This window comes from Chamaea fasciata, unplaced genomic scaffold, assembly GCF_029207755.1.
Source record: "Chamaea fasciata isolate MVZ Bird 193981 ecotype frontalis unplaced genomic scaffold, bChaFas1.0.hap1 SCAF_4, whole genome shotgun sequence".
In the NCBI taxonomy this organism is placed as follows: Eukaryota; Metazoa; Chordata; class Aves; order Passeriformes; family Sylviidae; genus Chamaea; species Chamaea fasciata.
Genome location: NW_027094089.1, coordinates 78,278,127 through 78,304,784, shown reverse-complemented (window position 1 = coordinate 78,304,784; position 26,658 = coordinate 78,278,127). Strand labels below are relative to the sequence as shown.

Genomic DNA, 26,658 nt, shown 5'->3' with positions numbered 1-26,658 from the left:
TGCATTTATTCCTTTAATGTAAAATAATTCAGCTTTTCTGTAGTTGAAATATTTATGGCAAAATGAAATGAGCATTCTTTGAGAATTTTCCTTCAGTTTAGAAATTTTAGGTGAATCTGTTTAAGGAAAGATAGATGGGAAAACTCTACATTTGAACAGTTTTCCTTAAAGCCTTATTAGAATTTCAAATATTTTACTAAAATAAAACTAAACAAAGAAAAGTCCAGGTATTTGCATGCACTTTTAGCAAGACTTCATTACTGCAGGCCTGTTTACTCTTGTATTTTGTTTGCTTTGAAATCACAGGATGAAGGAAGTGTGAAAGAAATTCCTATTACACACCACGTGAAGGAAGGATGTGAGAAAGCAGATCCAGCACAGTTTGAGCTACTTAAGGTCCTTGGACAGGGATCATTTGGAAAGGTAAGGTGATAAACTTGTTCCATAGACCTGTCCAGACATTCCAGGGGAATAGTGGCCAGCAGGGCTGCTGGGAATGTTTGAAAATGTATTGAGTAATTGAATCCTTTCCCAGCCTTGCTGCAGTGCTGTGGTCAGAACCTTCTGAAGGAAGTGGTGGTTTGTCTTTTAGTGATGGCACTTGACATGCTGGGAGTGTTTGGCTTTTTTCGAGACAGAAAATCTGTGTTTATGTAGCTGCGGAAGAGTTGATTGTAGCAGTCTGGAACTTAAAGTAAATAACCTGGGAAATGTATTTCAAGTTTTCTAGTTTGCTGTATTTATCAAGTGATCTACAGCTAAAAGACACTAATTATTCAAATAGCACAGCGAAGAAATATGGCAGGGTTCATGTTACAATATTTTCCTTTTGTAATGTGCCACTGAGTGTCAGTTTGCGGAAATTAAGTTGAAAATCTGATCTCTTCGGTCCCTGTGTTGAAACACAGTAGTTGAAATATTAATCCTAGTGTATAGGAAGGTAATTAATTTTTTAAAACCAGACTCAAACTACATCTTTTGGAGCATCTGAAGTAGTCAGTCAGCTTTACATTTGTTCCTGTTTTCCTGTTCTTCTGCTGGTTCTGTTTGTGTCTCTAGGCAGGAACAAACCTCTGCATGGAGTGCAATGAGAGAGGAAGAAATTGACACGAGGAAGGCATTCGGTACATAAATGATAGTGTAGAGAGCAGACTTTAAATATTTCTTAGTATTTTGGTTTTAGAAACATTCCTTTACCTGGTAATGTTGGTTGCCAATTCCCTCACACACTTCTCACCGTAGGAGCCTGAAAGGCTCCATATATTTATTACTCCTGTCTTGAGATGTCTGAAGCTCCCTCAGGGTTCAGCACAGCTGGCACAGCCAGCCCTGACTCAGATTTGGCTTCCCAGAGCTCAGGGTTCTGCCAGCCTGAGGAGTGCTTCTGCTTGGAATCCCAGCAGCTTGGCCAGACACGCACTGAAGCTCTGGAATCCTGGCAGTGCCTCTTCAGGAAGCAGCTTCAGGAGCTACACGGTGCCTGTTGCACACCTGAGCTCAGAGTTCTTTGTTCTTTCCACTGAAAAGAGAAAACAAACCAGGAGGATCAGTGGCTGTTGCCTTCGTGATGTTTTCTCTTCCCAGTTTCTACTCTCAGGATCCTTCCTTTGGGCTTGGCAAACACAGGGTTGGTTTCCTGAAGCCTGGTTTTGACATCAGTGCAGGACATAACACCTCCACAGAAATTAAGGTTAAAATCTTCTGAGTTACTGAATTTCTCTTTTCATTTTTTGAGGAATGATGTGCCTTCTAAAGAAGATTTGGACTTGTGGAGGATTTGTTTGCAAATTAAATAAATAGATAGTGCTTCAGTAGTTTTCAGCTATTTTGAATCTTATTAGCTAAAATTTTTAACATGTTCAAGGATTCCTTATGTTTTCACAAGTTGTTGGTTATTAAGACTCAAATATTCCTATGGCTTATTTTTTATAGTTGTGATAGTATTTATCTACAGCTGTTTTCTTAGTTGCTGGTGTTCAAATAACTCCCTGTACTGTTTTCTATCGCCTTGGCCTAGAGGAGAGCACTGTTGTAGGTCAGTTATTGGGCAAAACTAAAACAAAAACCCAGACAACCTTGAAACTTGATGACATTTTTCTTCTAACCAGAGCTTCAAATAAAAACAACCTCTCTCCCAGCCTTGCACAGCTTAGTCATAACAGTGCTTGAATTTCTGATTCTAGAATGGAAAATTTGTCAAGATCGTTGAAAAAATGTATATAACTTCTAGATGTAAATAAATTAATTGTAAATGAAAGTCTGGATAAGGTGTGATCAAAGGGGTCATTTTGGGGAGCTCTTGGCTTTCTCTTGTGATTTGTATGTTGTTCTGTTACAGCAAAACCTAATAATTCATTACTAATAATTGCTATTATAAGAACAGCAGTTTAGAAGTAGGAGCACATTTCAAAAACTGTTTTGTAAATGGGAAGATTTGGTGCTTAAAAATTCGTGTAGCTCCATGCCTTGGTACTGCAATATTTTATCTAATTTGCTTTTCTCAGTGTCAGGTTATATCCCATCTATCTTTAAAACACGTCTGGAGAGAAAAAAGTAGAAAAACCTGTTGGAGTTGCTATTCCAGAGGGAAAGGGTGCTTTGATCTTGAATGGTGAGGTTTCCTTGCTTTCATCTCACCACTTGCACAGAATTCATTAATAAAAATGAACATTTTGTATCTGAGACTTGGGTCTTAAACCTCAAAAACCTCTTGGGTGGTGGCAGACCAGGCAGAATTGTCATTCTCCAAGAAAATGATAGAAAGAAGCATCTTTCTGTAAGAACGTCTTTGATAAATCAGGAAAGAATCCGAAGTTTATGGCCAGTGTCATGCTTCAGAGGGCTTGGTGCTTTGCAGCTTGATCTCATCAAGGAATGCAGTTTTGCTCTTCGTTTAAAGGTGTGTGCTTGGTACAGAGCACGGGGAGCTGCCTGACATTAGTGGGAGGTTTGCAAGTGCTTTGTGAGAGTTTGGGTTTGATTACCAAGCTTGCAGTGATTTAAAAATTGCTTTTATATTGCCAGGTCTTCCTCGTCAGGAAGATAATTGGGCCTGATGCTGGGCAGCTATATGCAATGAAAGTGTTGAAAAAAGCATCTTTAAAAGGTAGGTTTGTCTTTCAGTTGAGACTTTGGACGGTGGGGTGTAGTGCACCTGTATTTAAAAGCTTTTTTTAATCTTAAATATTTGTCAGTGAGTTCATAACTCTTTGACAGGAGGTTTTTTTTAGAGTAAGTTGTAAATTCATGTTTAAGTATTATTTTAAATCTGGCCAGGTAGCTTGAATTATGTGGTCATAAATGCTCTTTTATAGTTTAAAATTGGATTATTTAATTTTTTTAGACTTCTTGTTATATGGAAACAAGTTAATTTCATAAACAGTTTTGTCTTTTGTTAAGTCAGAACTTTGCTGTGATTAAAATTAAGTCATTCCCTTGTTCTAGGAGCCAGAACTATTTAATTCAGTGTTTTGGCTTTCAGGAGACACTTGAATGGTTGTGAGTCCACTATGTGTAAATAGGACTGTTACTGTTAAAGGGGAAAAAGTAATCTTAAAAATACTTTATATTCAGGACAGAGAGTTAATGCAAAAGTTGAGGTTGGGAATGTAGATGAGAGCTTTTTTCTTGAAAGCTGTATGGGTTATCACAAAAGATGGGGATTTGCTGAAAATACAATGAAGGAAAGAAGAAAGTTAGGGCAGGCAAGAAGCAAACCGGAGTTTTGGTGTCTGAAAGGAGGAATTTTGTGGGAGACTTGAACATAAAAAACAAACAAGGTGGTGAGGGAAGAGACTCCTTTAGCCAGCAAAGCCTTTCTGCTGAGTTTGTGTTGTAGCAAGTGCATTTGTTTCACACTGTTGTTGTTTTCTCCTATCTGCCCTCAGTCCGGGACAGAGTCCGTACCAAAATGGAGCGAGACATCTTGGTAGAAGTAAATCACCCGTTCATCGTGAAACTGCACTATGGTTGGTACAAATTCTTTTTCTTTGCCTGCACTTCCTTTCCCTGCTTGAAGGCAGAGCTGCTCTTGTTCTGTCTCACTTTTGGAGGGTCCCCATTAGGTTCTAGCAACCCGGGGGAAAAAAAAGGAATGTAAATACATTTCTGTAAAAAGTTTTGGGTTCAGCTCTCTTGTAAGAACATTCTGAATCTTTTAGATTCAAATTTTGCAGAGATTTTGTACTTTTCATTGATTTAAACCTAACTGCAGTAATTGACATCCTTGCTGTTTCCCTGTTTGACAAAGGGGATATAAAAGAACATTATTTTAATCATCTCCCATGACTAAGATTTTCTTCTGTGAAGAAGTGAGGAATCATTCAGTAAATTACCTTGTGTGCTGCTGAATTATTTCAGTTCCACAACAAAAGTATTGCCTGTGACTGAAATTTCCTAGTTGTAGAAGCATTCAGATCTCTTTTGTAGCTTTGTCACACAACTATTGATTTTTATTTACTTTTTAATTTTTTTTAAAGCCTTTCAGACTGAAGGGAAGCTCTATTTAATATTGGATTTTCTCAGGGGAGGAGATGTATTCACAAGATTATCCAAAGAGGTAAGTACCTAAAATTTTATCTACACTCACTCTTAGACAGGGATTGGGTTTTGTTGGTACAGGATTGATTGCCTTCTAAGCCTGTTTACCCCCATATTTCTTGTCATAGTGAAATTTTTAATAACTTTTGGGTTTTCCTTACATATTCTAGATTCTATTCTATCCTTAAGAAACCCAAGTGTGTATTGATGAGTAGCCCAAGTTTTAATTTGGCATCTGCAAAGTACAGTTCTTTTGTCTAAAAATGTTTTGTTGCTTGGAAACACAACTGAAGTAAATGAATATTTAGCACTGAAGGAAGGGGATGTGTAGTTCTCATGCTCTTAGTCAGCTTAGGTGCTCCTGGAATCCTGCAGCCCTGAGAGCTTTCTGCTGCACGGTAAAATTGCCTCTTGCTGCAATCCAAATGCTCATCCTGAGTCTCACAGAGTGGGAACACAGAGTGCATTTGAGCCCACTCCCCTCCATCCAACCCTGGCACACAACTGGACCTTGAATTTCTCATTTCTGTTTTTATTTCCTGGAGGGAGAGCTCCAGAGGAGGGAATGGGGTACAGCTACAGACTATTACTATTTTTTTAAAAACATTTCCCATCAAATATTTATTACATGCTACCTTAAGTGTTATGAACACGTTTAGAAGACTTTTATTTTCTTTTGGCAAACCTTTTATAAAGGTCTAAATTTTTAATGGCAGTTTCTCAACAGCTTCACAGCAAGAGAGGTTTTCAGTGTTTTCACCACCATAAATCCATTTATATTGCCAAAGCACAGGAAAAGCCACTTTCTTAAATGAGAAAACTGTGTTATCTGATTTTTTTCATGGCTTGGAGGAGATTGTTTATTCCCAGTATGTAAGGCCAGAAGAGAGTTTTTTTCCCCCTTATACTTCTCATAAAAATAAAGGTTTGACTTTAGGAACAGGCAAAAGAGAAAAAATTTAAAGGCATTTTTGTTAAATGCTGAGCTCAGTAACAGTGATTATGTCTAAGAATTGAGCTCAAAATTAATTAATCTGGAAGCTAAAATGGCTGTTAAAAATTTCAAGTGACTGACTTGTCCTGGGTTATTGGAGCAGGAGGTAGGAAAGAGGTCAGGCTCTGCTTTGATATGGAATGTCTAATTTCAAAGGGGATTCTGGAATAGGAGGAAGAGCTGTTCTTGTGCACTAACCCAGCTGGGATTATCCCTTATGGAACCTTCTTAAATAAGGGATGCAAGGCTATCCATAAGAACTCTTGGTGGGGGTTGAAAGAGGGATGTGTTCCTTGTGGGAATCAAGAAGTCGTAATTCTGAAGTTTTCTTACTGTTAAGACTCCACCTGTTTTTTTGGAACACTTCAGTTACCTTTTATACTGGCTTTTATATATATAGATAGCAAAAAAAAATCAGGTTTTTATTTTTCTGGTGGGAATGAGAGGTAGTTTCAAAAGTCCATGGTAAAACACAGCTTAGCAACAATACACCTGAGAATAAATTTCCCTGTGGCATTCCATACTTCGCACACAAGGATTATTTTAAATTAATTAGGTTTAGTATGAAGTTATTAAAAGACTTTTGTTGGTCTTTAAATTCTAATGTGGGTATGAGAGTTTCAGCTGTGGCAGTGTGATGAGTGAGTAATGAAGTTTTTATTGGTAATATTTAATGAAGCTGACTTGCATCATGTTAAACTTGACCCAGAGAACAGCTTTAGATGTCATTACGGGGAGACGGTAGATTAGCATTTGGCGTCAATGTATTCTGAGATTTGCATTTTGGCTGCTCCAAGGAGTAATGAAATCCAAGGTTTCCCTTTGCTCTTTTGAAAGAGGTGAAACCCAGCATGAGCATTGCTCTTTAAAGGTGTGAAGGTGACACTGTGTGGAGTGTAACAGCTTCATTGTTCACCCGAGGTCAGCACCTGTCATTACGGAAATCAGGGAATGATCTGTGCCTGGAGAACAGATCACACCTGAGCAATTCAGAGCAGTGGCACTGGATCAGGGAGCCCAGGTACTTCCAGTCCAGCCTTTATCAGTGGCTGCACTCCCCATTGCTGCTGGATCCAGCAAATGAGGGAATAGTTCCCTTAAAGCCCAAATCCATTTAAAGATTCCAAGCTCCTCCAGCAATTTGTACAACATGACAAGAGGCAAAGCAGGCACAGTTTTTGTATATTAAATTAGAAGCAACCTGTGGAGTGTTCAGGACAGAAATGCGTCTGCTCTAGAAGTAACATCAGAATTTCAGTGTCTAATCTCACCAGGCTTCTTTAGGTTTTTTGGGGGGTTTTTTTCGTTTTTTTTGGGTTTCCCCCCCCAGAGCAGAGTAGGTTCTTCAGCTCCCAGGCTGTCATTGTTCTTGCCACTGGTGTTTTATTCTGCATGCTTTTTTCCCTAAATGATATTTGCTTTTTTCCTTAATCTTATTATTGTGAATTCACACTCACCCAATACAGCAGCCGTATATTAGATTTTATGATGCAGTGCAAAACTGTCTGGGATTGTGGCAGGAGGAGCTTTGGGTGTCAGTTACACCAAATATAACAATTAATTCATTATCTAAAAGTTAATTAATGCTCTGCAGTAATGCTGATGGTTTTATTTAAGTATTGCACATAGTTCTTTGTGTACTTTATAATTAACAGATATTAGTAAATCATTTCTCTTGGCTGAACTCATAAATTATGACTTCACAAGGGACTTGTTAAAATTAAGTTTGAAATTTAGGCAGACAGGACTATATTTTTTTTAGATTGCAGTTTTAAAAACTGAAGACAAGATCAGAAGGTAAATCTATACAGTTCTTATTAGGTTATGTTTACAGAGGAAGATGTGAAATTCTACCTCGCAGAACTGGCCCTTGCTTTGGATCACCTTCACAGCTTGGGAATTGTGTACAGGGACCTGAAGCCAGAAAAGTAAAGTAAAATGTATTTTACCACTATTATGTGCATTTTGCTTGTTGCTTTGCCTTTTCCACTGTAAAAAATTAAAACTGTTTCTGCTAAGACTTTGTAAAGAAATACAAAATCTGAACCACATATCTGTGGTTTAAATGAAGTAATACTTGCTTGTTAAACTAATCGCAGATTTGGATATCATAATTTCTAGCTTATATTTTAAATGTTTTGTGTAAACATTGCTATTTATGTGTTTTGGTGAATGTGAATTTTAATTTTCAGCATTTTGCTTGATGAAGCAGGACATATCAAGTTAACAGGTAGGCACCACTCATTAATACATCCCTTTGTAAATAAATGTTTTTTGAGTTTCTGTATTATCAATTTTAGATGCATATAAAATTGCAGAAAATAATTCTGTGAGGAACAGTCCAAATATGTACATTCTACAAAATGATGTATATAAAAGACTGACTATTTGGGAGACAAATTAGTATGAATTTCTGGAAGCTTTAAGTTACATTGAAGGTGATGACTTTGTACTAGAGATTTCATTGTATATTTTAATCTAAGATATTGCTGTTAGATTCCAAGAGAAAATGAAGTTTTTTAAACCCTCAAAGACTGGATAGAATAATGGTGATGGAAATCAGGTTTATAAAATGCATACCTTTAAAAAATTCTGCTATATTTAAATACAGTTCAATCCTAAATTTGTTACTTCCTTCTGAAAGTGGAAATAATGGATGGGATCATTGATCAGCAGTTATTTTCCCCTGTGAAAAAAAGGGTGTTTGAGAGCTGAGCTGGTGTAAAGGACTTGTGTATTGACTGTATTCAAAACAAGGAAAAAAGTGTTCTGGGGATGTAGGGCTGTTCTGTACTGAACTTGAGGCAGGTTACAGAACCATGTTACCTTATGTAACAGCAATAATTTTAGTGTGATTTTATTCATCATTCAGTAAGACCAGATCATGCAGGCTGCATTCCCTTTGAAACTGATTTTTACTTTTTCCAGTTTTTTTGTATGAATAAAACAGGCAGTAAACAGGAAATGAGAACTTCTGAGTATCTTGGAGCTTTAAATGTGTAGGATTTCAAATGTCGAGTTATTTCAGTGATAATTTTGATGGCTAATCATGAATTTAATGACTTTTAGAATGGTTTTGGGGGTGTGTAGTAAACTGAATGTACCGACTCCAGATACCTGCAGTCTCTTGTTTCACAATGAGCTGTGCTAATCATATTTCTGAAAATAACCAGCCCAAACCTCTCAACGCTTGAGTTTTGAATTACCATATATTGATTGATTTGTTTTCCCCTGAAGTTTTTTACTGGCTGTGTTCTTGTGATGCTGTTGTTGTAGACTTTGGACTCAGCAAGGAATCAGTAGACCAAGAGAAGAAGGCCTATTCTTTCTGTGGTACTGTAGAGTACATGGCTCCTGAAGTGGTAAACAGGCGAGGGCACAACCAGAGTGCTGACTGGTGGTCCTTTGGGGTCCTCATGGTACTGTATTTACCTCTTGCTTCCCTTGCTAAGCTCACACTAATGCACTTAGAATAAGCTTGTCCAGTTCTGATGAGGGATGCTTGGATGAGGGGTACAATTCAATGACTGAATTACTACTGGGTGGAATAAAATTGACTTTTCACCTCCAAGGAATGTTTATCAGGCACCTGAAAAATCATGTGTCATCTGTTAGTAGTTAAAACAAGTTGTAGTCAGTGTGAGACTTCACTTTGTATATTTATTTTGCATGTTGCTTGATAGTTACATTTAAAAACAGACTTTAAGACTTAGTTTGAAGGAATATTAATGGCATTTCTGAGAGTGAGAGTGAGCCTGTGAAAGGAGTACTGGAGTGGAATAGTGAGATTAATCACTAACTGCTGCCACTTCTGTGCTTGCTGGGATGTGTTGGAGCATCAGCCTGACATGCAGATGGACTTGAAAAGTAAACTACTGCTCTAGAATTTACCATTCTTGCAGTTTTGGGAATATGGCAACATCTAAAGCCTGCTTGTGGAGGAGATTTTATTACTTTCAAGTAGCTTCCTAATGTATAACATTCCTCCATCATCATCATGCTGCACTTGCTACTGCTATCATCATGTAAACTGCAAGTGAGAGCAGAATTTTAGATTTGGGAACACTTCCATAATCTTTCCAAAGTTCAACCAGTGTGGTGTAGAGGTAGAAAAGAGTGCAGTGCTTAACACTTTGTTTCAGCAGTTGAGGGAAGAAATGTTGATTTAGATTAACATTTGTTCTTTCCAGTTTGAAATGCTTACTGGTACCCTGCCATTTCAAGGTAAAGATCGAAATGAGACTATGAATATGATACTGAAGTAAGTATATCTCCTTCCTTTTTCAAAAGTCTGAAAATGTAATTTTAAACGTGTTTTAACACAGCTTGTTGTAATTCCTTGTGCAGCCAGGTCTTGCAGAAGGTGTCCCCATGGCAGGGGGTGGAACAAGTTGAGCTTTAAGGTCTCTTCCAGCCCGAACCATTTTATGATTCTAAGAGCACTGAGCTGCAACAGGAGCAAAAAGCAAAACCGCTTGATAAGCTTCAGATCCCAGACTGTGAAGTACCATTAAGTATCCCCAGCAATGAAAATCTCATGGATGAATTTGTACTTTGATTGTAGGCGTATAATAAAGATAAGAACAGTGCAGTGACTGAGAGCAGCTTGATTTACACTCTGGTTGTTTTTACACTTCCTTGCTACTGTTGCAGCACACCTTGTTTTGTAAGCAGCAGGTGACCAGGTGTTGCTTTGTGTACAGATGTGTGGAGAGCCCTGACCTGCTCAAATTCTCATCTTAAATTACCCCAGTTACAACAGAAGCTGTTGGACTGGACAAACTGGGTGTGCTGGTGCTCAGTGAGTGGAGCTGTTGGGCAAATGTGTTCTTGCCTGTCTGTGCTCAGCTAACAGTTTGCTCCTGGCACAGGCAGAGCCTTGGCCCTGTGAGGGGTGATGGGGAAGAGAAGGAGGGAGAAACTCTGTTCTTCCCAGAACAGGGCACTTGGAGCTTGCCCTGAGAGGGGATTCGTGGTGATGCTGCCTGTGAAAAGATGGATTAGACCACGAGCTGTCTCCCTTGCAGCTCCCAGTGATGCTGCAGTTCTTCACAAGAATTTCCTGCCTTGGCATGAGAGTTTCCATTAAATAAAATAAATGGTAAAGTCAGTGATCTATATGATGGCTCAATGAGCCATGAAGGAATAGTACCAATCCCTTCAAGGGCAGGTAGTTGTGGGTTTGGTCAGTCTCTTCTGAGTTACTTACTGGTAGTTATTTTGGTAAAAACCTCCTGGTGACGTGCAGACACCTTTGAAAATACTTACATATTCCTGAGATAATTATTTTACTCTGTTTCAGCATAAAGCTTGCTTTGGGGGCTTGGATGGAGTTTGGTGGTTTTGGTCTGATGTGTTTGTTCTTTGTTGGGTTTTATTTTAAACCACTCCTATAATAGGAAGCTTAAAAAGTTGATGAGTTAAGTATGTGCACTCTGCAAGGCTTTGGAATAGATCCTTGATACATCAAACTGTGCAGTGAAATCTGCATAGACAGTTTTTACTAAGATAAGTTTCTTCCTCTGACTTGTTCTCTGTTTTCTTTTAGAGCAAAGCTGGGAATGCCTCAGTTCCTCAGCCCTGAAGCACAAAGTCTCCTGAGGATGTTGTTTAAAAGGAACCCATCAAATAGATTAGGTTGGTTCATTTATTTGGACCTTTAAATAGTCAACTCAGCCTAACTTTTTATTTAAAAAAAAAAAAAAAAAAGTAGTTGCTAGAGACTCTCAAGCTCTGGGTGATCAGTAACATTTGGGTACCATTTCCTGTTAACTTGGATCATAACTTCCTGGATTTGGCCAAGGAATGGTCAGATTGTGGAATCAGTGACGTAGGAGTGAACCAAAACTCTGACAGTGTCACAGCAAAGAATATTGACATTGTATTTATGGGCTTCTTGTGCTGTCTTTGCCTCCCTGAGTTTTTTACATCCTTGGAATATTTCTGTATTCACAGTTCCCTCAAATAACCATGTCTGTGCAAACTTTTTAGAAATGAACTGATTTTTTGTGCAATCTTCAAAGACATTACCCACAAGTGTGTTAAATGCAATATTTCTTTTGTTCAGGAGCTGGTTCAGATGGAGTTGAAGAAATCAAGAGACATCCTTTTTTTTCTACTGTTGACTGGAATGTGAGTACAAAAGGATCTGAATGATAAAGCTGTTGTTAATTTTTATGTGTGTTGTAGCATTTGTGTAAGTATTTACATCTGAATAGGGCACAGCAAACATTACTGCTGTCTGGCACATCCTGGCTTCTCCTGTAATTCCTTATCATCTGGAGCTGCAGTATTTACTGCAGATAGGGAGTATGAATTATAAATTGTGCGTTTACTTTTTAAATAATTATGAGTTGCAGCATTCTCAAGCTGAGAATTAGAATATCTGAGATCCATTAGAATATCTGTAGTTGAGAGAGACTGCTGGTGTTCCCAGGAATCCCTCAGGAAGTGTCTGTCCAGTGCTCCCTGCAGGGTGCAACAGCTCCTTGTGGCTGTAATTGTCCTGGTCTTCCCTCTGCATCCCTCCCATCCCAGTCAGAGGGCAGGAATTAACTCAAGTGCTCCAAGATGATCCAAAGCATACAAGATTATAACTGCTGGCTTCAATTCCTTGTCAGCACTTTATGATTCTGGTCTGTGGTTCACTCATCCTCTGAGCTGTCTTTGCCAGAAATGTTCTCAAAGGTGCTGTGTGTGAAATAAATTCCCCCCCCCAACTCTTTGCTGTGATGGAATAAATAAGATGTGGCTGTGCTGACAGAACTGCAGACACTTACTTCTTTGAAGCCCCACATCATTATGCATCTATTTATCTCCTGTATTTATTTCTGAAAAGTGATTTTCTAGGTGTATTCAGGCAGCAGCTCCCTCAGAGTTTGTTCAGCAACAAGTTATTAATAACAGCAAAACTCCTTTATGTGAATACACTTCGGAAGTTGTTGTCTTGTTTGGCTTGATTATTTAGTTTTTTTCCTTTTGATGGGACTGATGTTGAAATAAATACCAGCAGGGAAGTTTAAAAGCTCAGCAGTTCTAGCTCTTTCTTTTTTCTCTTTCTTTCCTTTTTTTTTTTTTTTTTTTTTTCAATTTGGCAATAATTTGTATTTATTTCACTCTGGTGGTGTTGATGACACTTTTGTATTTTATCTCTTTATTTCTTTGGGATGAATTTAGGTCCCCTTTCCTTGATGTTCGTTGGTTTAATTTTTTTAACTAAAATATCCTGTATGCTTTTTTGCAAGAAAGTTAAATTGAAAAAAAAAACTGCACAAAATAGGTCTGAAAGGATGAGAGAAATGGCAAGGAAATGCTCTTAGAACTTCCTGAATTTTGCATGGGGAGTCAACATCTTTTGACATGAAGTTTTCTGTTCTGTAGCTGTAAATGGAATTTATTGCAGATTTGAGATCTTCCCCTGGTTTAATTGGGTGGATTAGGAAAAACCTGGAATAGAGCTTTGTGAATGGGCAGTTCCTTGCCAAGAGGAATTTGCCTGTCACTGGTTGAGGTCTTTGTCCTATACCCTTTATTTTGCAAAATAACAGCGCTCATGGAAGCTTCATGGACTCTTAAATCTTTGTCCTTCCCTTTCAGAAACTGTTCAGAAGAGAAATACAGCCTCCATTCAAACCTGCCTCTGGAAAGCCAGAAGATACTTTCTGTTTTGATCCGGAATTCACAGCAAAAACACCAAAAGGTAACTATGCTATAAATGGCTATAAATTGGTGAAATTTGTGGGAGAGGAGGGTCAAGTTAATGGTAAAACAACAAGCAGAAAAGCCAGGGACAAAGTTAAAAGAAAAGGATGCACTGGAGTTCCAGTGCTTTGAAGAAGGATGTTCCCCTCAGCAGGTTTCTGTTCTTTGAATATTTTGCTAATCTTTGACTCAGGTAGAAAAAAATAAATGGAATATGAAAAGCTGGACTATGATTCCTAGTTATAATTAAAGTCAGGCGTGCAGTGTTTGAGGGGAAGTATTTATACTAAAAGTTAACTCAATTTGATTGCAGCAGTGGTTCTTTTTAGTGTCAGTATTTCATTGAGAATGCCTTGCTTAAAGAAACATTAACTATTATCATTATTATTGCTTGGTCTGCTTCAAGTTTCACTTCAGGTTTTCTTTTGTGATTTTTTTTTTCCTGCTGCATCCAGCTTCTAAACCCTCTTCCCATGTTTGTTTGGAAAAGCTCTGTGCTCTTAATGGGCTACACAAAATTTCTGAGCTGTGCTCACTTTGGGATTTCAGACAGTGGATTCAGAGGTGCGCAGAATTTAACCTGAGGAAAACTTAATTCTCATATTTCAGGGATATTTTTTTCAGTGAAAATTCACTAATTGGGTATTCTTGTGTTGCCTCACTCATGTATTGCCAGCAGCTCATTCACCACTGAAACAGCAATTCTGTTGCTCTTCTGTGTTAAAAAGCTGTTGAGCTTTGACCATGATCTTTATTTCTTTCTCCATAAGTACATTTGCTTCAGTAAACTTCTGCCTTAAAACATGTGTTCACACATAAATTCCTGCAGTGCTTTGCAGTTTTTATCTAAGCCTTGGAATACTTGTGTTTGTTACTGAAGTAAGAGACCACAGATAACCAACTAGAAATTTTGTTTATTGTTTAACATTGGTGTTCCTCTTGTTTGCTTCCCTTCCCTCAAGATGGTTTTTATAACATACCTCTCCTGAATGTCATGAAATGGCCTTGCTGAGATGTAGCCACACTAATCCTGTGTGTCTTTGTGCCCCCAGATTCTCCAGGAGTCCCACCCAGTGCAAACGCCCACCAACTCTTCAAGGGATTTAGTTTTGTTGCAACTACTACTGTAGAAGACCATAAAATATCTCCCCTCACCAATATCCTGCCCATAGTCCAGGTAATGCATTGCTTTTTGGGAAACTTCTTTAACATGTTGAAGGCTTACCAATATTCATGATTTACAGTTCTTCTTGCTTTGTTGAGGAGACCGTTGTAAAATATGTCTTATTAAATACTTCCGTATTTTTGATTTTAAAAAGTGAGTTACTCTTTCTCTGGAGGCAGCATTTCAACGAAAAATCTTGAGCAAGCAGGAGAAACTTCTGCTGTTGGTACCAGTGTAATGGCAAAGAGAATCCTGTTGCTTTAGGTAACCATTTGCCTGTGCTTTTTTAAAGCAGCTTCATGGAAACAGTGCACAGTTCACTGATGTCTATGAACTGAAGGAAGATATTGGTGTAGGCTCCTACTCTGTTTGCAAGAGATGTATCCACATAGCTACAAACATGGAGTTTGCTGTGAAGGTAATTGGCATAAATTCCACTCTGACATTCTGAAAATACTAGCTAGTAGATTTGAAAACTTGTATTTTTGAACTTTTCAGTTATTATGGCTGTTTGTGTTTATAAGTTACAGTCTTGAAAGCTGAAAATCCTGTACAATGATGGTAACACATGAAATAAAATGGGATTCACAAGGGTGGAACTGGGTTGTAGGGAATTAGCGATGCTTCAGACTAGTGTATTTCCTTGTTCAGTGGAGCAGGATAGGCTGCATTAATGATAGAGTTTTAACAAGGATAGAGCAAGAAATTAATAAATGGGATTAGAAGCTGGAAGATTAATTACTCATTATTAGTAAGAAGTAATGAACTCTAGAATTTTTTTGTTCTGTTGTTTAAATGAGAATATAAATACAAAAAATGTCTTTATTAAATAGACTTTGCTTATGCAAGTTGTTTTTCATGTTATATTTTGCAGATAATTGATAAAAGCAAAAGGGATCCCTCAGAAGAAATCGAGATTCTCATGCGTTATGGGCAACATCCAAATATTATTACTTTAAAGGATGTATGTACCTCCTTTTCTGCTGCCTCTTATTAGACAGTGCTGAAAAAATAAATGCAGATGTAGGCAGTTTATTTGGATTCATTAAGTTTCTTTTACATAGAAAAATGTTCTGGGAGAGCAGTATGTAATAGTAGAGGGAGTGTTTCAAAATACAGCATTGTCCTGATACTGATTTTTTTCTAAAGCCTGTTTAACCAGCCTCAAGTGAGAAATGATGTAAAGGTTAGAAATGCCACATTTCTTCTTCTTGCAAAGGAGCAGCCAATGTGTTGGTAACCAAAAAGGAAAAAAAAGAAAAGAAAGCAGTGGCCTTCATGTTATCCTGTCTTTGCCTGAATGACCCTGGAAGGGAAGAGCAGTAGGGAGTTGTGGGGCTGCTCTCCTCTTCCAAAAGGAGTCCTTACACTGAAAAATTTAACTCAGAGTGATGAATTAACAACTTGAATTGAGAGTGATGAATTAACAGCTTGAGTCATGAACTCCCAGGATGACACACGAGCTGCCTTGCACTCCCTGCTTTGGCAGTCCCTGCTGTTTGTGCTGCCCGCTCCTGTGGGAGGAGGGGATTTCTGGGCATGTGTAACTGCAGATGTTGCCCTTTAATAGTTTGACATGTATTCTGTGTGAGTGCACTGTTCAACCTCTCCCCAGGTGTATGATGATGGCAGATTCATCTACCTGGTCACGGAGCTGATGAAGGGAGGGGAGCTGCTGGACCGGATCCTGAGGCAGAAATTCTTCTCGGAGCGGGAGGCCAGCGCTGTGCTCTTCACCATCGCCAAGACCGTGGACTACCTGCACTGCCAGGGGGTGAGTGAGCCCTCCCACCCCTGTCACAGCTCTGAAATTACCACTCCTCTTGCCCTGTGTGCTTTGCTTGGCTTGTTCTCATGCTACAGGGTTTTGTATTTTATCACAAATGTGAATAATAGAAACAACTTACCCTGTTATCCTGGCAAAGCCTTCCTTTGGACACTGCACTTTATGAAACAGCAGATTTCTGTCCTGTTCTCCCTGTTGCCGAATGGTGATGTTGGTTCCAGTTGCATTTATGAGGCTGGAGGTTTTTTATTGCATCACTTGAACTAGAATTTTTGGGTACTTTAAAGTTACATAGTTCTTTATCATAAGTATCCTAATCTAGGGAATAGCTTTCATAAATTGTAAGTTACAAACAAATGTACCTGCTTCTCCTAAATGATGGCTTCTCTAATGTCTTTGCTTAAAGGTGGTGCACCGAGACCTTAAACCCAGTAATATTTTATACACTGATGATTCAAACAATGCTGATTCCATCAGGATTTGTGATTTTGGATTTGCAAAGCAACTTCGAGGAGAAAATGGACTACTTCTCACTCCCTGCTACACGGCAAACTTTGTGGCACCAGAGGTATTTCAAGCTCCTCTGTGTTTTCTTTTTGCTGTTTTTGGTGCATCAAATGCTTAAATGTTTCAGCAATGCTTGGAAAAAAACTTCAACAGTTCCGCTAGTTTTCTTTAAATATAATCACACGTGCTTTTTAAACACTGGGGCATGTGTTTATTATAAACCTGCTTTAAAAACAGCAGAGTTGACCCTCAAAAATAAGATGTGAGCCCGTAGAAAATCTTAAGAGATGACCTAGGAACAAGAAATATTGTTGGTCTTTACTACAGCCTGTATATTAGAAAATCAAGAATCAGATCTCTGACGTGATCCAGGGGTGGTCTTACCCTTCCATAGGCTGTGGTGTTGTTTTTTTTTTAGTATGTGGCAAGTCTTAAATGCTCTTTGTTTCATAGGTTCTCATGAGACAGGGATATGATGCTGCTTGTGACATATGGAGCTTGGGAGTTCTCCTTTACACAATGTTGGCAGGGTGAGAATATTTCTGAGCTGTTTTGTTTACCTAAAATCCCAGAATGTTGCCTGAATCCTTGCTTCCATAGAAATGGTGATGGAATGGAATGGGCTCATGGAATGACACAGACACTCAGGCGGGACAGGCAGCTCTGAGTCAAAGCCAAATAAACCACATTTATCTCACAAGTAGGATCAAGGTTTCTCTTCCCATAGTGCAGGACTTGGGGGTGAAAAGACTTCCGCCCACTTTTCAGGAGGGAATTGAGTCTGTGAAAATACGTAGTGGGTTTCTTTTTTACCCTCCAGCCTCTTGTCCTCCCACCCATCCCCTTTACTCACCTTGTGTCTACTTCCCCTGCTGCATTCCTTTGTAGAACACTCTGGGTTGTGATCTCTGGAGTTTCTTAAAAGTCCAAACCTGATGAAGCTCTAGGAAGCATCTAGTGGCCAAAATGAGAGATGTTTGCTGAATTCTGTTCTAACAGAAAAAGAGCAGATTATTAGCCTTATATATTAGCTAAATCCTGTCTGTTGGAAATTATTCTCTTGATAAATCTGTACCTCCCGTTTAATATTAGAAATATTAATATTTAATGGTATGTGTATATATTCTGTGATATATTTCTGTTGGCGCTGGGATATTGACTCTGATCCACAAGATTTTACCAATTTCTTGCAGGTTTTATCTAACAAGGTGTTTTTATTGTTTTTTTTCTTTCACCAGCTATACTCCATTTGCCAATGGTCCCAATGATACTCCTGAGGAGATCCTAGTACGGATAGGCAGTGGAAAATTCTCTCTGAGTGGAGGCAACTGGGACACTGTTTCAGATGCAGCAAAGGTATAAATGGGTTTTGGTTTTATATTTTTGTAGAATTCCAATGAAGTCTACTGAGCTTTATCAGCTAGACTGCTCTGTAAGTGTAGTTTGTTATTATTACCTGCAGACTTTATTGCAGGGAAGGATATCTGCTCCAACATTTTATTTAAAGACTCCATCTGTAATCAATGTGGATTCCCTGGGATGGTGTTGACCCCTTCTGTGGGTATCTTAATCACCAGTGTTACCTTTTAAAAAGATCAACATTAATATTTAATATTAATGTTTAAATATTTTTTCCTGATCCTTTGGAACTGCACTACTTGTTCATTTCAGTAGGAGTGATTCAGAATGCTTTTTGGCTGCTTCTGTCTTAGCATGAGAAATTCACTTCTGTGTATTTAAGAATGCTTCACATTTTGTACCTAAAACAAAGGGAACATTCTGTCAGCTTGCTCATATTTTGACTTATTTCAAACTATTGCTGTCTCTGTTCTGTGCCCTTCCCACCCACCTCTTCTTTGGACCAACGTTGTAATTAATCAGTAGCTTACTGCTTATGTTTCTAACAGGCAAAAACAAATGTCCATTGCTGTTGGCTTTATATTTTATGTGGCTTCTTGACTGAAAAATTCCTTGCTGGTGTCTCACTGTCTCTGAATTCAGTTGTAGTAAGGAGTCAGCAGAGCCCAAAGTGCAGAATGAACAAGGAGAGAGATTTGCAAATAATAGCTTTCCTCCATAAAATCTGCCTGCTACGTTTGAATAGGATTTCTAGTCTTTTAAAGATTATATTCATAATAAACATGAAAGGCACAACAGTGAGTTGCCTTGCAATCAAGGCTGGCTCTGTTGAACTGCTCCAATAGTACCATACATTGTTCTTAGCCTTCTGCAGTGTCAGGGCACAGAATGATCCTGTTTGTCTGCTGATCTCTGTGTGTTGGCACTGTGTTAATCCCTCCACATCGGGTGCTTCTCTCACTGCTGCCAGCCCTGCTGCTTTGAAGGCCACCTAAGATGATTTGGACTGAGCAATCTTTGTGTTTCCCTTCCCTGCAGGATTTGTTGTCACACATGCTGCACGTGGATCCCCACCAGCGGTACACGGCCGAGCAGGTGCTGAAGCATTCCTGGATTGCCTGTAGGGACCAGCTGCCTCATTATCAGCTCAACAGGCAAGATGCCCCACATCTAGTAAAGGTAAACCCACCTGGGATGCTCCTTCAGCTGGGGGCTGTGCAAGGAGTTCAGTTGGTTCAGAGCTACAGACAGTAGTTTCTCTTTTTCCTATTTGTTTTCCGTCATACCAACACATTTAAGTTACATAGTGAGAGAAATTCGTGGAATAGTTTGGGTTGGGAGGGACCTTAAACCTGGGCCATCCACCCCCTGCCATTTGCAGGGTCACCTTTTACTGTCCCAGGTTGCTTCAAGCCCTGTCCAACCTGGGCTTGGACACTTCCAGGGATGGGGCAGCCACAGCTCCTCTGGGCACCCTGTGCCAGGGCCTCACCACCCTCACAGAGAGGAATTCCTCCCCAGTATCCCGTGTATCCCTTCCCAGTGGGAGCAAGAAGCCATTCCCCGTGTCCTGTCCATTCCCCTGTCCTGCATACCCTTGTGTGAAGTCCCTCTACAAATTAAATTAGTAAATAATTATTTTTAACCTCTGTGTGTAGAGGAAGAGATTTTTCTGTGTGTTTTCTGTGAGGTAGTTCTTGAGTTGTCTCCTAAGTCAGGACATGAGTAGCCACTGAAGTGGCTGTATTTGAGAAATTGGTGCTAAGCTGGCTTGTAAGATACAAATTCTGACCTTCGTTAACAGGTCACTCCTAAGGGATACAAAAGAGGTACAAAAGAAAGAGAAAGAAGTGTCAGGCACCCATGCTTAGACATTGGAAGGAGTCAACAACAGATTTTTTTTTTCCCCTAACTTTAGAGAATTCACATGACCTGACATAAGTCTTGTTTGGTTTCAGTGGAGTTAATTGAATATTTAATGTTTAAGTGCTTTATTTTCTGATTAAAACTTTGATATATATGAATTATTCTTATGTATTTCTTTTTTCTCTAGGGAGCCATGGCTGCTACATATTCTGCATTGAATCACAAGACATTTCAGCCAGTGCTGGAGCCTGTGGCAGCCTCCAGTTTAGCTCAGCGACGGAGCATGAAAAAGCTCACATCCACAGACTTATAGATCCACTGGGACACCTGAGCAGACACAAGCAAGGGGGAAACCCAGCAAGTGGCTCTATTTTGCCTGACCTGTGATCAAAAGGCATCTGTGGTTTCCTGCTACACTACTTGAATTCTGTAAAAGTCCTTTTTTTAAAAAGAAAAAAAAAATCCACAGGTTCATACTGTGTTTGTTTTACAGGCCGTATCTGTTAAGTTAATTTAAACATCAGGTACACCATAATGGATTTCTCTACACTGTCCTTTGAGATCTGTTGCAAATATTCTTTCACATTCTGTATAGTTTTGCTGGGTTCAGTTAAAAAAAAAAAAATGGTTTAGGGGACCGTTGCCAATGACCAAGTTGTACATAAAGTGTCAGTGTGAGTTTTCTTGCTTCACACCTTCAGACCCTGCTGTGAAGGGCAGATTCTTCATTTTGTAATTGGGCACTTCATTGTTTTAACTCCATTCCTTACCCTTGTCCATGACTATTATGCAGAGTTGAGCAATGTGATATGCCAGAGTTAATTCATCACTGTTGATTTTGGTAGGTCTGTGTTTGCGTTGTGCCAGTAACTGAGGAGTTTCTGTGGAAATACGAATCAAAGGGATGTACAAGATCCTGCACTTCAGTTTGATCTCTTGTGACCCAAAAGAAATGCTGGTTATGGCCTCTAACACGAGAATGAACAGTTTTGGTTGGTAGCATGTAGCCTTGGTTCGTTCCTGAGATGTTTGGTTTTCTGAAATTCCCTTCCCAGAGAATTTTCTGTAAACAGGAGACATGTTTAAATTCTTTCCCTAGGAGGGGCTTCTTGATGCCTCTCTGCTCTGACCAATATGATTGAAGAGGTTTGTCTTCTTGTCACCAATCACATTGGTCTGTGTAGAGTAGCATAAAAGGGAAGACACTTCCCGAGACCAGAGGAGTCACTTTTTCAGCCTTTTGAAGTCAGTCTTTGTGTTGTTGTGGTGTACTACAGCATCAGTAGCACAAATTGTGTCCTTCACTGAGCTGGAGAAAGTCAGTATGTGCATAAACTGTCAAAATTCAGGCCTTTCAGAAACATTGGTGCCACTTCAAACCAGCATCATGCAGTTCAGTCCTTTGTTATTTATGTTTCCCATCCATTAGTACAACTACTGTGTTATTTTCCTCAGCAGTCTTTCCACTAAATACACCCGATATTAGGTTTTTTTGGTATATGAGACAAACTGACACTTTACAATGACCAACTTGGCACTTGGGGTTTATTTTTTATTTATTTGATCTTATTTTTAATAGAAGGTTGCTTCTCTCTGAGCTCTCTTGCCGCATGTACGAATATTACAGAACCGAAATGCAAAATTCTCTTTGCCTAACTGTAGGGGTAGCTTGGGAAAACAAATAAGCCTTGCTGTGTGCCCAGATAAGGGAATTCTGACCAAGAAATTTCACAGTTGGGGACAAATTCCTTTCAACGTCCTGTGGCCAGCACTCACTCGCCCTCTCTGTCTGATGTTAGGACTTTAGCTGTTCCTAAGTGCTCTGGTGGAGAGGGAATTCATTTCAGGGACAGAATAACCTTGGGATTTCCTGACTCAAAACCAATGCTAACTGCTGGTAGTTCATTCAGAGATACACTTAGAAGCATTTTCAAATGTTGTAGACAGTGAGCAATTGTAGTGACATAGCAGAATGATTTTAAGTATTAGATATATTAGTGACATTAGACTGTCAAATGACCAAAACTCAAACATAGTTCAGACTCATTTGTCATAATTGAATTTTCAAATGCAAGTCCCCAGGGCTGACAGAAGTAAGTGTTTTGAGACAGCAAAAAAACCCCCAAAACTTCCAGGAGAATTCTGGCCCAAGCACCAGGAGCGGTGATGATAACTCAGATCTCACAAGAGGTGTTGGCTGGTTTTTGCTTACACCTGTGAAGGACCTGGTAGTGTTGGAAGTACTTTTAGATAAGCTGCTTTCTTCTGTTGTGGTGGGGAAGATGGACATTATCTGGCCAAATAGTTAGGTATGAATATATGTAGATTTGAGACTTAATGATGTAGTAAACATAGGTGTGCTCTTTGTATCACGCAGAACATCCCCCAGATGGAATTTCTTGAGTGTTTGATAGATGTTGGAAGCTTTAGGGGCCGTTTGTGCCTGGTTTTGAGGTGCCTGTTTGAAATGCTTGAAAGCTTATCAAAGAACACAGCTGCTTCCTGGAAAGCTCCTTGTTTAGTACAAAATCTCCCCCTTTTGCAGTTGCTTCATCCTCCGTTTCCTTATTGAAAACCTTTTGCAGCAAGAATGCCTGGAAACCTCTTGTCTACACTCTGTCAGGGTCATTTTTATGTAAATTTCAAGATGACTGCCAGAAGAATTCGAATTCACTCGAAAAAAACAAGGCAGAAGTGGTGGAAATTAAACCCTCTGAGCCCAGGTCAGGGTGTAATGTGGGTTGAAATGTGGTCCTAAAAGTTGTGTTGGGGATAAGAGGTAATACAAGGCCTGGAATATGATGAAAATGTCGAGCTTCAATTGTCTTCAGCTTTCCTGTAAGGCAACAGCTGGTCCTTAATGGCTTTACCCATGAGTCATTTAACAGTATTTCTGTTGGTATTTTCTTTTAGCTTGCTTAGAAGCACCACAGTATAAGCACCTTAAAAGCATTTTGCACAAGAGCAGTTGGAAGCAGCTGAAGGGACTCGAGTTGTTCTTGATGTGCAGCGCAAAGGTAGTGAGAGGAAAAGAACACAAACAAGGTGGATATTTTGATTTTTTTGCAGAGTATTTAAAACATCTCCTGTAAAGTTATCCCTGTGTTACATCACTGCTGACCTTTAGTGCAAGTGGTAAAAGCAACAGTTTCAGTCACTGCAACATTACAAATTTATCTTACCATGGGGAAAACATATGGATGTGTTATATCTGACAAGCCAGTGTACGCTGGTATGCCAATTATAATCCTTATTTTAGGGGAAAAGTTCCCTTGCTCTGACTATTTCAGCGTATCAGTCTTGGAAATTTTTGGGTTATGCAGGAACTCAAAAGAGTTCACTTGCAGTTTACTGTATTTAATGGACATCCTTGTGAGGCACCTTTGGGAATTCCTTGCCTGTTTCTCATCCCTTTCTTTCCCAACTTAGGTTTTGGTGTTTGAAAGTAGCATGTTCTGCTCATGAGCTGTCAGTTAAAGGTTTGAGATGGAAGAGCAGGTGGGAAATGGGAAAGTGCTCTGACTGCAGTGAAAGGTTGCTGGAAATCATTTCATATCATCTGGGCACAGTTCAAGTTTACGAACAGATGATGTTCTTACTGCCTTACTGTGTTAAAAAAAGAAAAATTTTCACAAAGGCTCATAATTACATAGAAGTAGGCATTCAGACTAAAGGAATTTCCACAGAACTATATCTTTATTGATAGAATATTTTGGCTGTGGTTTCCTGCTAAAAAAGCCCCTGCCTCTGGTGTTTGGTGATGATTGTTCTCAGTAAGTTTTAGCTCTGGTGCATACAGAAAGCAGATTCCCACTGGAGGTGGAGTGGGTTCAGGACCTCTTTTGTTGTTCTTTCACCCCAGGATATCTCAGTTTGTACCTTCAGTTTTCCTTTGGATATAAAGTGAGGAATTATCTTGTATTCCTGTTCCATATCCAAAAACTGCAGTGCCCACCATGGTGAGGCCATGGTGGGGTCACAGGGCCCTTCCTGAGAGCTCTCCTGGTTAAATCCTGTCAAGCCACTGCTCTGTGGTTTGTGTGGGTTTCTTCTTTTCCCCATTGTGCTCAAAATCAGTGAATTCCCCTTGCCCAGCTAGGAGGTGCAGGGGGCTGATCCTGCTGTTCATTTGAGGCCTCTGTGGTTTGAATGTTCTTGTAGCCAGAGAAGGAATCCAAACCCTCACCCAAGTCAGTCATGCTGAGCTTGAATTCTATCTTCCATGTTTTAAGACCTTTTCCAAAGCTGATCTTCAGCTGTCCAGTAGTTAAAGTAACCTTTAGCAAACTTCAAGATTTCCTTGCAATCTACTTAGAAACTGGTCTGTAGAGCTGTGTGAAATTAATTACACAAGGTTATAATAATTCTCCTGGTTTGTGTCAGTGAAATTAGGCTAAAACATCAATGCAGACACTGGGTTTTATGTATTTCTGTAGCACTTAAGCTTTTCAGTCCTATCCAGAGCTAAAAGTTTGCAAATATTTGTGGGAGGGGAGGGAGGAGCAAGTTTTTCTTAAAGTTTCCAGAAAGCTTCTGAAGTTCATAATAGAGTCCTTGTGTAATCCTGTCGGAGCTCTGTAAGGTTAAAGACACAAAATTCTCCTTAAAAGTTTGTTCCAAAGCTCTTCTAGGTGTGCACTGATAGCTGCTGGTAGCACCCCTGCACTTCATTCATAATACACCAGCCTTCTGCATCAACATCTCTGTCCCTACTCCAGTTGTTTTTTAAATACTTGCTTCTCCAAAAAGAAGAACAGATACAGATTTGAAAACCCCCACCCTTAATGTATGGCGGAAGCTGATTGAGTATTGTAATAATTTGCCTAATTAGAAAGTCCCCTACAAAATCATCAACGACTGGTTTTCTTGAGATTTTTCCTGTGTAAAGAAAGCAAACTTCCTCTGAAAGCTTTAAAAGATACTTAATTGATTATATCTCTTAATTATTAATTTTTGGGCAATAGCTTATTACCAATAGTGAGTTTGAATAACCCTGAATCCTCTTGTGGAGTTTTTCACACGAGGATGCTGGAGGTAGATCTGCTTTGCAGGGCCAAGTGTTCAGGTTTGGGTGTTTTGCATTAGGCTTTTGAGCAGTGTTTGCTAATTAATTAATTAATTGCATTGTTATAATGTCCCAAGCACTTTGGCATCTTGCACTGATGCTCTGGTTAGAGCTGAAACTCTCCTGGCACGTGGCTCAATCTCCATAAAGGGCATTAATTGAGAACAGTGTGCAATGAATTCCATGCTCTCTGAGGTACTTCAAAGATGAAACTCTACACAAGGTCCCCGTTATCAGATATTGTAACTGTCATTTCTTTCTCTTAAGCATATTGTGGATTTTGTATCATACTGTATTTATTTCATTTAATTTTAAAAGAAATGTTTTCTTTAAAGCTCTGTATATATTGACATTAAAGTTTGCATTGTACTACGTTCTCTTCTTGCAAGGCTGGGTCTGGCAGTGCAGTGGTGTTTCTCTTTGCACTGTTGCCTTCAATTACAACACACCAAAGACAACCTCAAAATTGTATTTATTTTTGTCCAACTCCCTGAATAATCAAAAAGGTACAATTTTAATTAGCTGGCAGTTGAGTACTAGAATAAAAGGGTTGCAAATTGCTAACATTTGGTAATTGACAGAAATCCATCACTTCTGCTTTGAAAGTTCTCTTGCTTCTGTTTTTCAAATGGATATAAAAAACAATGAGCAAACATTCCTAAATTAAATGTATATGAATTATTTCATAAACCTTGCCAAACATCTCACATGCATCAAGAGCTATTTATAAATTTATATTTAGTCAAGTGTTTCATGCCACACTTGCAGCAAAACAGACATTCAGTGGTAGGATTGATGTGTTACCTCAGGGTGGGATCATCTACCTTTGTGTTTTGTAAGTACCTATTAAATTTGACTCCATATATTAAGAGGAAATAATTTCCTGCAAAGATCTGATCCTTTCTTAGTAGACACTTGCATTACAAGTGGCAGGAGTGACATTAAACGCTGGGTTTAAAATCCTGCTGAGATATTTGAAAACTGCTGGTGCTGTTGGTATTCACAGTGGTTTATAAACACCTTATTTTTCTGAATGCACAGGAAGGTTTTCCCACCTTTGCCTCAGGTCCATCTCCCAGGTGCTGTTTGCTCACACAACACAGTGCTTTTACCAGTGCTGATGGCAGAAGAAGGGAGGGACTGGAGCAACAGAGGAGACAGTAGGAGCAAGTTTCCCAGATAGTGATGATTTTTTGGTTTCATTCAAGATAGGCAGGAAAAATGAGTCAAATTGGACAAAAACATTAAAAATAATTTTTGTAAGCCCTGAGTCTCAGGTATGGAGATCTGCAGACTTCATGAAGGTGTTGGTGGGTGGGAGAAGACAAGGCATGGATTAAAAGCCAACCTTACGGAATTTTTGGAGAAACAAAGGACAGGGATGAGCCAAGTGTTAAGCGACTCCAGAATGTGCCTTAATTGCATCCTGCTCTTTGTTTTCCTGCAAATTTTGGTTCTCAGGAGCTGTTTTCCCCATGATTCATCTCTGAAGCTTTATGACTGTAAGAGGCACCTTCCCACGTTGCTTTTGTGTTTTTATGGGATGCAAAATATTTTAAGGTAAAGATGTACCCACCTTTGCTTGCCCCAGCAGTAGCAGAAAGAGGGAGCAGGTGTGTGCTGGCAGCTTTGCCAAAATACTGCGTTTATTTTAACTTCTAACAATTTCCTCCCAG

General features: G+C 39.2%; 1 protein-coding gene across 3 annotated transcripts in view; it reads left to right on the top strand.

Annotated features, from left to right (window-relative positions):
- Positions 1–25,351, top strand: part of RPS6KA6 (ribosomal protein S6 kinase A6) — a 37,024-nt gene extending 11,673 nt beyond the window's left edge. For 2 of the 3 annotated variants that reach the window (XM_066182174.1, XM_066182176.1), the window contains exons 3-22: positions 307–423; positions 3,025–3,106; positions 3,888–3,968; positions 4,479–4,558; positions 7,355–7,461; positions 7,726–7,763; positions 8,810–8,952; positions 9,724–9,794; positions 11,082–11,170; positions 11,601–11,665; positions 13,130–13,232; positions 14,287–14,411; positions 14,692–14,817; positions 15,274–15,363; positions 16,015–16,173; positions 16,592–16,753; positions 17,146–17,222; positions 17,931–18,048; positions 19,090–19,230; positions 20,105–25,351. In XM_066182174.1, coding sequence (XP_066038271.1) covers positions 307–423; positions 3,025–3,106; positions 3,888–3,968; positions 4,479–4,558; positions 7,355–7,461; positions 7,726–7,763; positions 8,810–8,952; positions 9,724–9,794; positions 11,082–11,170; positions 11,601–11,665; positions 13,130–13,232; positions 14,287–14,411; positions 14,692–14,817; positions 15,274–15,363; positions 16,015–16,173; positions 16,592–16,753; positions 17,146–17,222; positions 17,931–18,048; positions 19,090–19,230; positions 20,105–20,230 — 2,100 coding nt within the window. In that variant the 3' untranslated portion in view covers positions 20,231–25,351. The remainder of the gene's footprint in view (positions 1–306; positions 424–3,024; positions 3,107–3,887; positions 3,969–4,478; positions 4,559–7,354; positions 7,462–7,725; positions 7,764–8,809; positions 8,953–9,723; positions 9,795–11,081; positions 11,171–11,600; positions 11,666–13,129; positions 13,233–14,286; positions 14,412–14,691; positions 14,818–15,273; positions 15,364–16,014; positions 16,174–16,591; positions 16,754–17,145; positions 17,223–17,930; positions 18,049–19,089; positions 19,231–20,104) is intronic. The other variant, XM_066182175.1, reaches the window with a different exon arrangement.
- The last annotated feature ends 1,307 nt before the right edge of the window (positions 25,352–26,658 follow it).